Source organism: Aulostomus chinensis, chromosome 12, assembly GCF_037954235.1.
Source record: "Aulostomus chinensis isolate RoL2024-O1b breed Wild chromosome 12, RoL_Achi_v1.0, whole genome shotgun sequence".
Lineage (NCBI taxonomy): Eukaryota > Metazoa > Chordata > Actinopteri > Syngnathiformes > Aulostomidae > Aulostomus > Aulostomus chinensis.
The window spans coordinates 11,145,684-11,160,530 of record NC_141331.1 but is presented as its reverse complement, the minus strand read 5'-3'; the positions used below and the strand labels follow the sequence as shown (position 1 = coordinate 11,160,530).

General features: G+C 40.5%; 2 protein-coding genes across 3 annotated transcripts in view; one reads left to right on the top strand and one right to left on the bottom strand.

The window, feature by feature from the left end:
• grb14 (growth factor receptor-bound protein 14) overlaps positions 1 to 14,844 on the bottom strand; it is a 29,362-nt gene extending 14,518 nt beyond the window's left edge. Inside the window, exons 1-3 of one of the 2 annotated variants that reach the window (XM_086220108.1) lie at positions 14,644 to 14,844; positions 10,434 to 10,633; positions 7,934 to 8,051 (exon numbers count right to left, since the gene is read on the bottom strand). In XM_086220108.1, coding sequence (XP_086076234.1) covers positions 7,934 to 8,051; positions 10,434 to 10,606 — 291 coding nt within the window. In that variant the 5' untranslated portion in view covers positions 10,607 to 10,633; positions 14,644 to 14,844. Of the gene's footprint in view, positions 1 to 2,864; positions 3,459 to 7,933; positions 8,052 to 10,433; positions 10,634 to 14,643 lie in introns of those variants that run through there. The other variant, XM_086220110.1, reaches the window with a different exon arrangement.
• Positions 1 to 14,847, top strand: part of scn1laa (sodium channel, voltage-gated, type I-like, alpha) — a 195,010-nt gene that overhangs the window by 124,015 nt on the left and 56,148 nt on the right. The gene's annotated exons all lie outside the window — the stretch shown is intronic.

The following is a 14,847-nucleotide window of genomic DNA, read 5'->3' as shown; positions in this document are numbered from 1 at the left end:
AAAAGCAGCCTCAACTCAAGATGGCGCAGCGAAAATTACGCCGAATGATCCAGAGCAGAGTGAAAGACCTGAGGGCCGCTCTGCAGATCAAGACCATTAATATCCCTACTGAAACAGGGGGGACCAGAGTAATGGGAGCCAAAGGCATGCAGCGGCAGCTCAAGAAGGAGGTGGCAGAGCTGAGAGGAAATCTTGCTGAGCTGGAGCGGCTGTCCTTCTCTAATGATGATGTTCATTTTCTACAGAATTACCAACAACTTAACCAGCATCAATCTCTGTCATGGCTGTTTAGCGGAAGACTTTAAATCAGCAGTCTCCAGAGGGAAAAGTAGGGCCCATCTGATGTCCTTGGCCTGCCAAAGACGTGTACCGTGATGTACCTCAGTGCCGATATACATCCCTCTCAACCTGACTCATCGTGACTCAGCCTCTGCCTCAGCCTGCAAGACTGGAATGAGGGAGGCATGGCAGCCCTAATTCACTTCAAAAGGAGTTAAATAGTCATGGCAGCTTAGAACCTGCTGGAAAATGCCTTGTCAATGATGTGAGCTGGATATGTGGAGTTGCAATAAAGTGATAATGAGCTGAAAAGAAGCCTTAATGTCTTAATTTGTTTCTACATATGTTTTCCTCTGTCTTTATGCCTTGCTCGTGTGAGGATGTGGGTCCAGTGATAGTTAAGGTGTCTGTCATTCATTCATTTATTCAAGTGTGAAAATTATCGAGAAAAATAGTTTCCAAACTTGAAAGTTGATGCTGTAACCTGTTGAACACTGAATCACCTTGATGGTGGGAGGAAAGATTTAGGGAAGGAAGCAGGCAAGGAGAGGTGGGTGGTGGAATGATATTTGTTTGCACACACAGTTATATACACAGTGGTTTAAAAGTAACCAGAAAATTCCAAATCATCCCAAACAGGAAGTGCTGAGTATCTTGGCAACAACTGGTCCTATAAGCATTATTTCTGATGCCCTGATGAGCTCCAGGTTGCAAGTGTAGTATAACCATGGTTTTATTCAGATAATATTGGCACAACTAAATGTAGCCAATCCACTATATCTAATACATGCATCCATAGTTACAGTAAATGGGGACAGTGCTACAGAACCTCATCTGCTGTTTTAGAAATGAACTTTAGGAAAAGGAAAAGAAAAAGTGTCAGGAGAAGGTGGAGTAAATCCAGACATTGCGTATGTGGAGCTGCATATAGTCTTGTTGACCTTATCTCAAGGACGGGACAGTGTGAACCACTTTGCCAATTACATGATTCTGTTTTAACCTTGAACTGCAATCCCACAGCTGCTGCTCTATCTGAGTGATGTGAGGAGACGGCCTCCAGCGTGGTCTATCTATTAAGAAACTCCAAGCAATAACACTGCTTAGCTGCTTTTTTTTTTTTTTTTAATCAGTTTACCGTTGTAGTTATTGTTGAATTGCAGCTGTTGGTTCTCACACGTTAACTAAATTAGGTGAGCTTGGAGTCCTGAGACTGAATTGGCTTTCTTCGGCGTATTCACCGCGCAGCGAGGAGGAGATGAATTACAACTGAGGGCAAATGTTATCATGCTACACTGATAAGCATGCCTGAGCGCTTATTGCCACTTTAGACAGTAAAAAAACCAAACCCGATTTGCACAACATGTTTCCACTAAGAGATGGAACAGATGTTTGAGATGTATAGATGAACCTTAACTTATTTGACCATTTCTGACATGGTTACACTTTTTCTCCCTCCCGGCATGTTTTTTTTTTTTTTAACTCCACAATGCCCATTTCAGTGATGTCATTGTTCGTGTGATATATAAGGCAACAAAAACAAAAAGGAGAGGAAAACCCTACCAACACTAGAATGACACTGAGACGTCTGCAGAAGGATCTTCTGATATTTTCTAAAAAAAAAACCAAATAAGAACTATCTAGATGTGCCCCAAAATGTAAGAAGCCCACTTGTCCAGCTACTGAGTAATAATGGTATCATGTATTCCTCAGTTGTTGTGTCAAAAAGGAAGTACAGTAACAACATTTTCCCCTTTCTTATGGCAGCTATGAGAATCAGTTTTTATTTAATGTTCCTTTGAGACGGACCGTTTAGTTGCTAACAAAAACAGCCACGCGCTGGTGATCAAAATAAATACATGAATAAATACAGTAAATCCCTGCAGTGGTGTGTATGTGTGTGTGTGTGTGTGTTAGTTTGTATTGTAGTTCTATTATTGTGTAAAAGTTGAAAAATGGTTAAACAGAATGTCATCATTGGCAGGTTGTCATTACCCCAGTACCCCATGACTACGAACAGTACTTCGAAAGACTAACTGAATATTTGGTTTTCACTTCCTCTCACATACCTCCTGGATACTCTCTTGAGCCACTGGATCTAAAAAGACAGTTTCTTTTCTACTTTTACTGCAATTTTAGGAAATTAAATGTTTTTTTGGGGAGTTAAACTTTGATTGTGTTGTAAAACGTTACCTTACGTCTGCTCATGTAATAGCATTAATGTTAAAGCACACAATTTGTTTCTTTGGTGCTATTTGATGCTTTGCCCGTGACACACGATACTCTCCTGTACCAAAGTACAAGACAGTTGCTTCGTTTCACACGAACGTCAACGGCACAGTTGTCAAATGAGAGATAAACGTGTTACTGCTCTTAAGTAGGAAACATCTCTCAAATGATATTTTCAAATAAAGGAAACTCTTTAAATGACTGGAAACGCGTTGCAGTAGAACAGACAGGACATATTTTAGAAGATAGAACATGCAAATCTTGCTTTGTACTAACATGAAATATTTTTTTTAAAAATTGATTAAGTACAACAAAAGGCAGACAGGAGAGTACAAAGGAGATCCTTATAAGTTTCCTACCCGCTGTTGCAGACACAGAGGTGTGATGGCAGGCAAGGTAACTCTTCTTGCACGGAAATTCATGCTTCTGTCTTATAGGCGGGAATTTAATAATGGAAAAAAACATCCAGGCATAATAGCTGTGGATGAAAATTACCTTTTAAATGAATATTTCTACTGGTAAACACAGTTGATGCGTTTTTTTTTTAATCATGTACCGACTGACCGAGTCGATTTGTTTTTCTAAAGATTCACTTTTCTGAAGGCGCAAAAATAAAATGGGACAGTGAGATGATCTTCAGTGAAAGTGTGAGAAACAAAGTCATGTTGCCTCCCCACAACATAAACTCCTCCTTTGTCCTTGGGAAAGTAAAAGCTTCCCTTTCTCTCCTTTTAGAAAGCCACTTCCAATAAACACGTTTTAAAAAAAGATTCTCTCATGGTGATCGGAGCCGAAATAGACAAGGCCAGAAAAAGCTACAACACTCGGAATCAAAGTATTACATTCTGAACAATCACACTTTCATACTGCACGCATACTCCATGATGAGTCGGTATTAACCCTTTGGGGTCCTGGTCACTACAGGGATGTTACCTTACTGGGTTGACTACTTTGACTATTACAGAACATTATAAAATTAAAACAAATGGTTAAAAAAATATATCAAAACATTCTGTTTTAAATGAGTGGAAAATTAGGGCTGGGAAAGGAATGGCAGTGACAATTAAAATGCACATTAGGTTTTAAATCTCTAGTTTTAGTTTTCAGCTCCTTGGTATTTAATACAATTTACCAAAATGCAGCTGTCTGCCTCTGAACATCAACGTTTTTCCCACTCAAAGCAGTTTTACACTAAAAAACCCCAACAAAACTCAAATTGGAGATTTAATCCTCACATATTTCAATGTTACTGAATGACAAAGGCATCATTCAATACTATGCCATAAAAAAACATTGAAATAAGAAATCACTCGGTGTCACGTGATCAGTGTTCTATGAAACATTATCATAATTCAATTAACATTTTCACTCCCACTAAATACCAGATGCAAACAAGAAGCTGTATAATTGCATGATAGTTTGTCTCATATGTAATTGTAATGCAACATACACACTATATTGTATGACATAATCATATATAAAGAATAAATAGGTCTCAGATTTGTATTTCTATGTATTACGATACATTATTTTTCATCCAAGTCACAGGATTGGTCTGTATAGCTTTGACTAAGGAGTCTTTCTGAGAATAATAGTCCATAGTTTGACTACTTTGTATCTGCACAAGATTCTTGCAGTGAATTTACAAAAGACAGATTCCATCAGCTGGGAGGAGATAATGAAGAGAAAGGGAGGCAAATATAAGTCATAAATCAAAGCCTGAACGCTCCTCAAAACCAGTAAAACTGTCCAAAACTCACAAAATGTGTTTGCAGTAATAAGAAATATGCACTTGTTCCCCCGTGTCATTGTTTTCAAAGCTGGAAATATTCTAAATCATGTTTGTATAGTTTAAATATTTCTGATGGTGCAGAATTCTTTTTTTTAGAATATGAATATTTTGTCTATCTATAATATAAACTCCTGATATTTTCAGCAAAATATCCCAGTGCCAGACTTAAAAAAAAAAAAAGGAAAAAAAAAAGCAAGAACCAAAAAAAAAAATAAACAGCAGCAGAAAGCCAGAACCCTGCGTTGGGAAATAAGCATGGGTCTATATTTGCTTTATCCTCCCTCCTCACAGACAAATATAGTATATGTCATTATATTTAACTTCAGAGCAGCGTGTGTGTGGAGGTTTTGGCTCCAATCATTATCCACCCTCTCCACTCATGAGAGCTGGCAAGGAATCTTCCCACAACAGTCTCAGGGTTCCGTGTTTATCTACAAACACAGCACATGGACTTGTGAGAGCCCAGACAAGCAGACGCTACCAGTTATCACACTGTTAAAATGAATTGGAATTAATGGAACCGAAATGATAACAAAGTCTCCACAACTCCCATAACAAAGCCGGCTCCAGACTCATTGTCCTTGACCGGGGTTTATTCGATCGTGACCCCTTGGCAGACTCTGTCGGCGGTAACAAGACAGCAGTCAGGGGAGTACTGATGCACACATGCAGGTATAAGTATATCCACCTCTAGGCCAGGGTATTTACACTCCCTAAAAATACCAGTCATCTCACAGAGCAAGGACACCAACCATCATCTACAACCCGGCTAGGCTCCTACACCACCTGACTTTTCTGCACTAAAAATACAACTGAAGACCCTTCCCTCTCTTAGTCTTGTCACAAGCTCTGAGACGGCGTCATAGCTAAGGGATGTCACTTTTGGTTCATTTTCCTATCTGCACCCTCACACTAATTTCCAGCATTAATGGAGTGTTCGAGTTTGTGTGTGTGTGTGTGTGTGTGTGTGTGTGTGTGTGTGTGTGTGTGTGTGTGTGTAATGTGTTCAGGGCAGCCAACGGAGGGACATCCTGTACCTCCAGGATGTGGTAGCTGTTGTTCTAGCTCACCGGGATGGGAGGTGGCTAAAACGTTGGTTTGTTTTTGCCGTGGTTTCCATGGAGAGGAGCAAGAGGTAGCATTAAGAGTTCATTTCAAAAGATTTGCCATTTGTTTTCAAAGCGGCCCACAGATTTGCTCCCTCTGACATGTCTGACTTCTACACTCACAATACCTCACCACAACAGCTCCTGTCTTCTCATCATTAGATTTGCTTTATTGTGTTATATTTAGTATCCTAACTAATGTGGTTTTAAAAGCGCTACAGAAATAAATTTGACCTGGTTATTATTTCAGTTACGGCCATCAACAGCCGAATGAAATTTAGAGTCCAACCAAAACTCAATAAGAAGTTTAATGATCATGTGAACCATAAGTAAGTAAACAATATTTAATGGGAAACTTAACTGTTACAACACCAACAATAATGCTGGTGCAAGACAAACAAACAAACCAACAAAAAGCAACACAAAGAAACCAGTAAACCCCATCATGTGATAGACAGAGCTGGATGGCTTTATGCAGGAGTAGAACTACTCTGATTCAAATTCCTCTATAAACTGTTGCATTGCTCTAAAAATCGGTGTGTTTCTAGTCATCTTGAGGGTGCTCGGCCTTCACGTGGGTGATACTGTAATTATCTCTTAACATCGACTCACTGTGGATTTCAAGAAAAAGTGTACACACATGTACACACAAAAGAAAAAAGTTAGTGAAATTCACATGATAGCTTTGTCCGTCTGTTTGGTTTACAAGCTGTAAGCAGCACTCAGTCACAAGTTAATCAGAAGTAACATGATTGTAAGGTTTTAAGGATCAAGTAACATCTGCTGCGCTGGAGATGATACACGCCGCATCTCTAGAGAGGCGAGTATTTCCTCTGGGTCATGTGATCGAACCACTTCTGCTCTCATTTTGCTCCCAGACAGAGAAACTTGAGGATTATTCAAGATGATTGACAGGATTTCTTCACATCAGATGGTTGAGAGCAGAGCTCATCATGTGATGAACCTCAAATTGACTGAGGGAGGCTCAAAGTGCTGATCAAGCAGGGAAACTCTACAAATACCAGTTAGATTTTTCTCCTGATAAAATCATATACTTCTCAAGATGGAGCGCAGCAGTACAATACTTGACCAAAATAACTTTTTAGATGGTTTTTTTTTTTGTATTTTCATACAAAACTTGAAAGCAACATCAGAGAGGAGAGACTCTGTAATTTCAAGCTTTCCTATGAGTCATTGCACACACACACATGCGCACACTCAAATGAAAAGCATCGACTCCAGCATAAAGTACTGGGATTCACATTCACAATACATTTTTACATTACATACTTGACTTTTTTTGATACTTATAAACAGAATTAATCTCAAGCTTTCTTTCTAAAATGTGTCAACAGTGTACGTGTGCAAATGAAGATCAAAAATTTGGTTTTTTAATGTGCGCTAATTGGTTGCAGCAGAAAATGAAGTAAAGTTAAGAATTGAAGCCAGCAAATATAGGAAACTGCAGTGAACAAGTATTTTAGGGGAGAATAAGATGGAATATTTATTCACATATTCCCAAATTATAGATGGAGTTGCTATTTTCATTTTCCAGTCTCCAGATTTTTCTTATGACATCATCACCAAAGAATAATGTGATGACCGGTGTTGGTTTGTCTGTTAGCAGGGTCATTCAAAAAAGTTTGAAATTAGAATTTAGGTTGAGGAATAACCTTTAGGAATGAATCTGCAACCTGATCTTCTGATGTCATATCGGCGGAGCGCTCTGAGTGCACTCTAGGTGTTGAACGTGATGTGTTTGTTCACATACACAGCTGGTATATTTCCCCATTTATACAGTAACCTAAAATATTAATGTGTAATAACTGTGTTGATAGCTTTTAGAGTAAGTCATGCCTAAAACTATTCAAACCATACTAATGTACTGTCGATGCTCACGTTTCACAAAAGCACCAGAAATTATCACAAGCAACAATTTAAAAAAAACTAAATCCTTCAATAGTAAATAAATCTTACGTTCAGAGGTTAAGAAAAAATGGAATATTTCAGACTGAAGAGAGTGTTCTGTCACTAGGAACACACACACGCACACAAATGCCAGAACTAAGTGCAGTGTGTTTCCAGTGCTAGCGGTGCATCTCCTCACTGGGTGTGTATCAGACCCTGAGCTCTAACAAACATACCAGAGTGGCCATCGGCCGCGAGCCAGGTGGATCTACAGGTGGAATCAACATCTACGGATGGGATGAGTCATTACATGTGTTTTATGTCAGAGTAAGCATGTGCACACCTGGAGTCTCCAAGGTACAAACAGAGGGGGTGAGCAGCATGTGTGAGCATGGTTATCTCATCCCTGGAACTCATCTCCATACTCGAAGAACTGGTTCAACTATTCATATGACCTGAAGTTCCACAAAAAACGGCAACACAAACTACCTATGCATTTATTTCCACGTAATCACATCGTCCTCGGCTCCTCTCTTCCTCAACATTCCGGAGGTACGCTGCTCCAGGAATGGACATTTTCAACAGAGGCCACATTTGATCCTCACGTAAATGCAGGACTCACCTGAGTTGTGCTACTTTTGGTCCATTGTAATAAACATTCAGGAACGGAATGGGAGAGGGTGATGACATCCTGAAAAGAGGCTGGAACTGTTCCCTCCTCTGTCCCCTCTTTATTGCTCCTAAAGAATAAAACAAAACAAAACAATTTTGAACCACAAGAGAAACAGAGATTCTGTTATTGAAGACTTACGAACAGGCATTCAGCTAAAAGTTACCCTGTTAATGTGTAATCTCAAAGGTTTTATGTCACTATCTTGCACTGAATGAGGGAACACGCCGACGATGAAACTATTGCAGTATAAATATTTTTGCAGTTTTTTTTAACTAGGTGAAAATCCTGGAGAAAAATGCTGTATAAACTTAACTGCTTCAACCCCCCCCCCCTCCCCCCCAATTCTGCAGCGTCACATTAAAAGCATTCAAGAACAAGCTAACTTATTTGGAATTATTTACAGAAAATGTTTGTCAGCATCAGAAATGCATCTTCAAAATAAGATCATGGTCATTTTTGGCCTTTTTTTTTTTGACAGAACACTGAAGTATTGCAGGGAATAATGAAACAAGAGGGACCAGTTCAATGAGAAGCTGCAGGCTGCACACCTCCCTCTGTGCATGATGCAATTTCATCTGGCATGTTTATAAAGGTGCAAAAAAAAAAAAAGGTGACTTGTGCAACCAAAAATTGTTTAAGTAGCAGTAGCTCTGCTATCAAGCCAAGGCAAATCTGTATGTGAAATGTAGCACATCATCCTGCACTGGATTCCCCAGAATGTTTTGCCATTGAATGGAACATAAGCAAAGAGGAAAACAATGTAAACTTTCAGTATGGAGAACTGGTGTAAGGATTTTATGGACCTGTTATCAAAGGAACAGGATGCCCTATATCCCTGAGATAGTGGCAGACCACATGGACCCTGGATTTCCTCCACCAAAGCTGGAGAAAACAGTCTGTGTATAACTGCATGACCTATATTCTGACCTCCAACCTGCTTTTTTTTGTCTTTTGAATTGTGTGTTGTGTATTCATGCTAACTGTCTTTAATTAGAATTAAAAAGTGCGGAGTGTGATGGGTTGATTTTGGGGGAAATGTGCAGTAAAAGATGCACCCATAAGGAATATTTCCATTCCAAGCACAGTCTGGACGTGGCTCAGGAAGTTGAACTTTCAGCCACTGTTTGATGGTTCAGTTGATGTCCATGGAGGAGATGACGTTCCCTCTAGCTTGAAGGGGTTTTTCAGTGGGCTAAATACTTAGCATAAGGAAGAAGTTTTTACTTTTGACAACAAACTGAGAATGGAAACGGACAATGTGATAAATATGCTGCTATTTTGGTCTGATCTCAGCAGATAATAGAAGAAAAAGTAAGATGTAAAGTAAAAGTATCTCCGGCTCAGCTAGCAGGGGTAATTCAGTAGGTCACAATAGCTAAAGTAGCTCCCCAGAAGGCTAACACACGAACACCAGCTACATGAAAAAGACAGATTTACTCAACTGTGAACTAGCATTGGCATCATAATCACCTGCGCTAATAAGTGCAAAATAAATGAACAACGATGTGACTTATTTTGACTGATTTCACTACAAATACGGACATATCCAGGGATGTCAAACCTACTTCTGCAGTTGCAGGGACATTATATTATGTTATCTTTAAGAAAACTAAAGAAATTTGACTGGATGGTCACGTTTTAAAAAGATTACAACACACACATATAGATCAGATTGTAAGGATTAATTAGACTGCCTTATAGCTGGAGAACTGAGCCAAGGCGGTTCAACTGATGGTTGTCTTCTGTGTGTGTGTGTGTGTGGGGGGGTAAATGGGGGAGGAGAAAGAGATAGTCCTGACAGAAACACAATGCTGCCTCTGCACGGACCCCTCCGGCTCTCAAGTAACAGTCGACACACCCCACTCAACAGACTTTTGATAAGAGGGCAGATAATGAGCACCGCTTCTCTGGCTCAGTCAGGAAATATGATCATATACAGGTGAAGGAATTTAGTTTGTCACAATCTGAGGCTGCGTCTTGTGAATTCACGTCGAAATCACACACAGAAAATCATCATCCGTTACTAACACGATGTGTCAAAGAATATTTAGGCATATTTGCAGATGAGAGTGCCCCAGTTTCTGTAAGGTGCTGCTCCCTGACTGACGTTCAGCAAACACAGCAGTCGGTTACTGAGTTACTAATTATCTCCCGCAAAACTAACAGGTGCTTGATTTGATTCCAAGTCTTTAACTCCGCTGTTGAAATAATTCATTACACTTGCTTGACAGCTGCATTCGGCTCCAGGAAAATTGTGTTTACAGGTACAAAGTCTACAACCAGCAGAGCTTTTAAATAGACTTCTGTGTGTTGCTCCTGCAGATACAAAGAGTGCACTATTCTTCTGCAGGGCGCCTCACACTCTAAAGATTTATGCATTTAACTTTGCTGAATGACATAAACAGGCTGGTATCAATGAAGGCCAGTGTAACAGAAAATGCTGTCATACCTGTTCCCTCTGCAGAGTGTAGTCCCGCACTTTTTGGCATTTGGTGTCAGTAAAGGAGCTTGAAAGGGGATGAGAGCAGGACTGGAGAATTCCCTCACATTGCCACTCTGGAAAATCTCTGCTTTGGCTCCAAGTCTTCCAGGAGTGTGTATTTCATCCAGTGTGTTATTCATATCACCCGTCTAAATCCGAGGCATCATCTAGAACAGAGAGCAGAGGCGAGCTGTTGGACTGGAGTGTGTGTGTGTGTGTGTGTGTGTGTGTGTGTGTGTGTGTGTGTGTGAGTGTGTGTGTGTGTGTATGCGTGTTTGTGAAGCAGAGTTAGAGCAAGCTAGCTGGTGGGACCGCTCCGCTCACAGCTCAGCAGAGCATGCACATACATGCACGCACACATGCACGCCACACTCACACACACACATCTCATCTGCTGCCCGCAAGGCTGGCTCAGAGGGGCAAGATGATCCCTCCTACCCAAACATGACCCATCACATTAAAGATATTTATAACGCAATGACTCACAAAACAATCATCCCCGCTCCGACAAAACGACATCATAATCATATTAGTTCAGCCCCATTTTGTTCATGTTATTTAAAGATCTACTTATTTTTGGATATTGTTCCCTTTGCAACCTGAAGATAGACATACAAAGAGTTCTCATTAGAGCCATAAAACCTCAGTTCTTTGTTGTGAACTTTGTGCAGGGATCCAAATTGCACTTTAAACTTCATATACTGTTGAAGGTATGAATGTACAGAGTAACCAGCCCAGATTAGCGGTGTTGTGCGTTGTGTCATTCAGTGACAGACTCCATGTGGGAGGTGGGTGAGATGACAACATCTTTCTTAAAAGTAAATGTTTTACAGACATGTGGAGGACAGATTAGCAGATTACTGGGGCTGCAGGCAGCATAGGGTTAAATCACAGACGCACAACACTGTCAGAGAAAAAAGACTAACTTGATCATTTGTGCAAGTATAGCAAGCCGCTACGGTGTGAAGCTCCCAGTTGCTTTTAATTTCAAAAGGAAGAAATGCAGAATTAGAAATAACCACAGTGTTTCTCTGAGAGTCACAAGACAGACGCTTTCACGTGAATGTAACGTTATTGGAGAGGACAAATAAAGAATCTGCAAATATTAACAGTATGTAACATATTAACACTAGTAATGAGATCAAATAGGTTAAATGGGTGCTCGCTGACAGACAACCCACATATTGATACACAGCCACTTAAATCAGGATTCAGTTGTAGAGTAAAAGCTGATTGGTGCTACAGCTGCTGTTGTTTGTAGTTTTGATTACTGATTATAAAGGCTAATTAAAGTTCTGCTTCTCCTTACGCATATTTAAACTAGAAAGCACCCGGATACCCCCAGTGATAAGCAAGCAGTGATGAGTGGGTCCTCGCACCCCTGCACACAATTCAGTGTCTGTCTGGTACGCAGAGCGAAACCTGGTAGTTTTTGGGTTTTGCATTAAACAGCAGACTTTTGTGTGCTCTGTTGTTGCATCCAATAGGTGGTGCTAGAGAACACCTACCTATGACATCAGGTGAATACATAGTGGAACTTTGATGTAGATCCAGCAGTGTTTGTTACATCAGGTCCTGCCACCATTAGGTAGTGTTATGACTTTCATCCAGCCTGTCTTCAGGCCACGACTCATCAAATGTATCAAATGTGGAAAAGGTCACACCGTGTGGTCGCTAAAATTCTGTCTTCTTACAGTCTTGAGATGTTCCTGATTAAATTTGAGTAATGAATGTTAAAATAAAAAGTAACTTTCCATCTCCTTTAAGTGGTACAATGGTTATCAGCTCCACAATTCAATGGGTTCTTCCACGGTCAATACTACGACATCCCTCCATCGAGTTTGGTGAAAATCCAAAAACTTTTTTTTACGTAATTCTACAATGAACAAACAAACAAAGCCACTGACAACACGACCTCTATGGCAGATGTAAAGATATAGATATATCTTTTTAAAGTCAATTTCCATTCTTTTCCTGATTTATAGCTTACAATAATGCCCAGGAAAAGGTTCTTGCAGAACATTATAGATACTTTTGGATACAAAATACCTCTATCAGCAAAACATTTTATATTATTTACCAGCAAAACCTAAACAGCTAATCCTGAAACCAAAATTACAGTTAATGTCCAATTTGAATGAATTTCATCACGGTGTATTGCATACGCGGAAAAAGGAATGACGGACAACACAAACGCACGTCTTTGGCCACAGTTGTTGACAAAGAGACATTAAAACATTCAAATTAAACATTCCTTAAATCGGCCAATGAAAACAATCCATGCATTTTCTTCCCTTTATCCTGGTAACGGTTGTGGGGGGGCTGGAGCCTATCCCAGCAGCCTTCAGGCGAGAGGCAGGGTTCACCCTGGACGGGTCGCCAGTCCATCACATAGAGACAGACAACCATTCACACTCACAGCCTCAATTTAGAGTATCCAGATAGCCTGGTCATGATGTCTTTGGACTGTGAAGCTGGAGTACTAGAGAGAACCCACACAGACACAGGGAGAACATGCAAACCCCCCACAGAAAGATCCCGTGCTCGACCTGGGGCTCGAACCTGAAACATTATTGCTGTGAGGCGACAGTGCTAACCACGGCACCACCATGCCACCCACTAATTACCAATAAAATTATAAAAATATCAGTTCCAGCCAGCAAGCAGAACTATAGGTGTTTGGTTTATTGAGGTGGGTTGTGTAGAGAGGAGAACAGGAGGAGATGGGGGGCTGGGGGCAGACAAACAGTTCATCTGAGATCCCAGAGTGAAGCGACACAAGGACAAGCACCCCCAGACACTGTGAGAGGGACGGAAATAAACCATCGCCTGGAACACATTCCTCTGGTATCACTCAATGCAACTAATTACGATGGTGCAGGATGAATGCCAAACCTATTTTAGGGACTCATTAACCCAGTACCTGTCACAACTTAGGACCATTTGAAAATATAAGGATGGTATACTGTTTTGCTCCTGTCCTCCAAGCAGGTGAATTGGTCTAATGATGTAGCTTCATCAGCTCTGCCCGAGGTGCCGTTGGTGCTCGTCAGCCTGCCGTGATGCTGGCTGTCATGTTGGTCAGCATTATAGTCTGAGTGGTGAGCACGGTGCAATGCACACACAGCAACGCCATCGAGCAGGGCGGTACAGCTCCACATACCACCCATGTATACAGTGATAACTACAAACTGTGTGTTTAACTTTGGGCCTTCACATAAAAAGGATGAATGTCAAATAATAGGAAATGAGGTGTGTCATATTTGCAGGCCAATGGTGTTATCTGCTATTGATTTGGAGACACTGGGTCACATGATATCAAACTTATTGAAAAGAAGATAAATAGAAACAGTAAAATCCTACGCTTTGTCTTATTAATCAAGTCTAATTTTAATACTAATGTGAGTCTCTGGGTCACATGACATGGAAACAATTAGCCGAAAAACATGAGTTTTATGGGGGGAAAAATCATAAGAGATAAGAAATAGTGTGTAGTCCTGACACGGAAGTTACTGAAAGCTATGAATTGTACATTCAAATATTCACATAATAACAAATGACAGTAAATTCAGAATTTTAAGGTGTGTACAGTAAATTCTTATTATAAAAAAGGGTGTCTTGATAATCCAGACTTACCAATAATATGCAATATGGATTTGAAGTCACTCGCTTCTGTGCAGCACTGAACGAAAAACTTAATAATTTTACATCGAAACACTTACATAAGAGAGTTTACAGTGAAATGCAATAAGAAGTGGTGTGTCTCACTCATAGAGCTTGGTAATATCTGACAAACTTATTATGCAGGATGTGCTTGCTCATGGAGAATTGTTGGGTGTAAATTCATTGAAGGAGTGTCATACTAGACCTGCTCTAATTGTAATTGATTTGGCAAAACTGACTTGACTTATTCGGAGTCACTGGATCATATGACACCGACAGAAAACGTACATTTCCTTCAACACACCGTATTTCACAAATTCGGGTAAATCCACACGAAGGCATTTTAAAATTGTATCGTTCAGTAATTTATTGACGGTCCCTAAGTGGGCGATAACCGAGTCGCAGCAGCTGGATTCGTATATCTGTCGAATAACTGACGCTCGTGAGCCCTTACCACCGCGCTTAACTCTCTCGCGAGGGTCCATCCTCACCATGAAATGGAAGCTTCACTCACCTTGTGGCTTTATAAGTGGAGTTTGCCGGTCAAATCTGCCACCCCGGTCCTCATATCGCTGCTGCGGACGAACGTACAGTACAGGTGTTTTACTGTATTGCGCCACAAACCGTGATGTACCTGGAGCCAGTGAGCATGACAGGCTGTACTCGGATCCGATTTCAACAGCCAGTCGCAGTACAAAAAAAAAAAAAAAATTGAGGG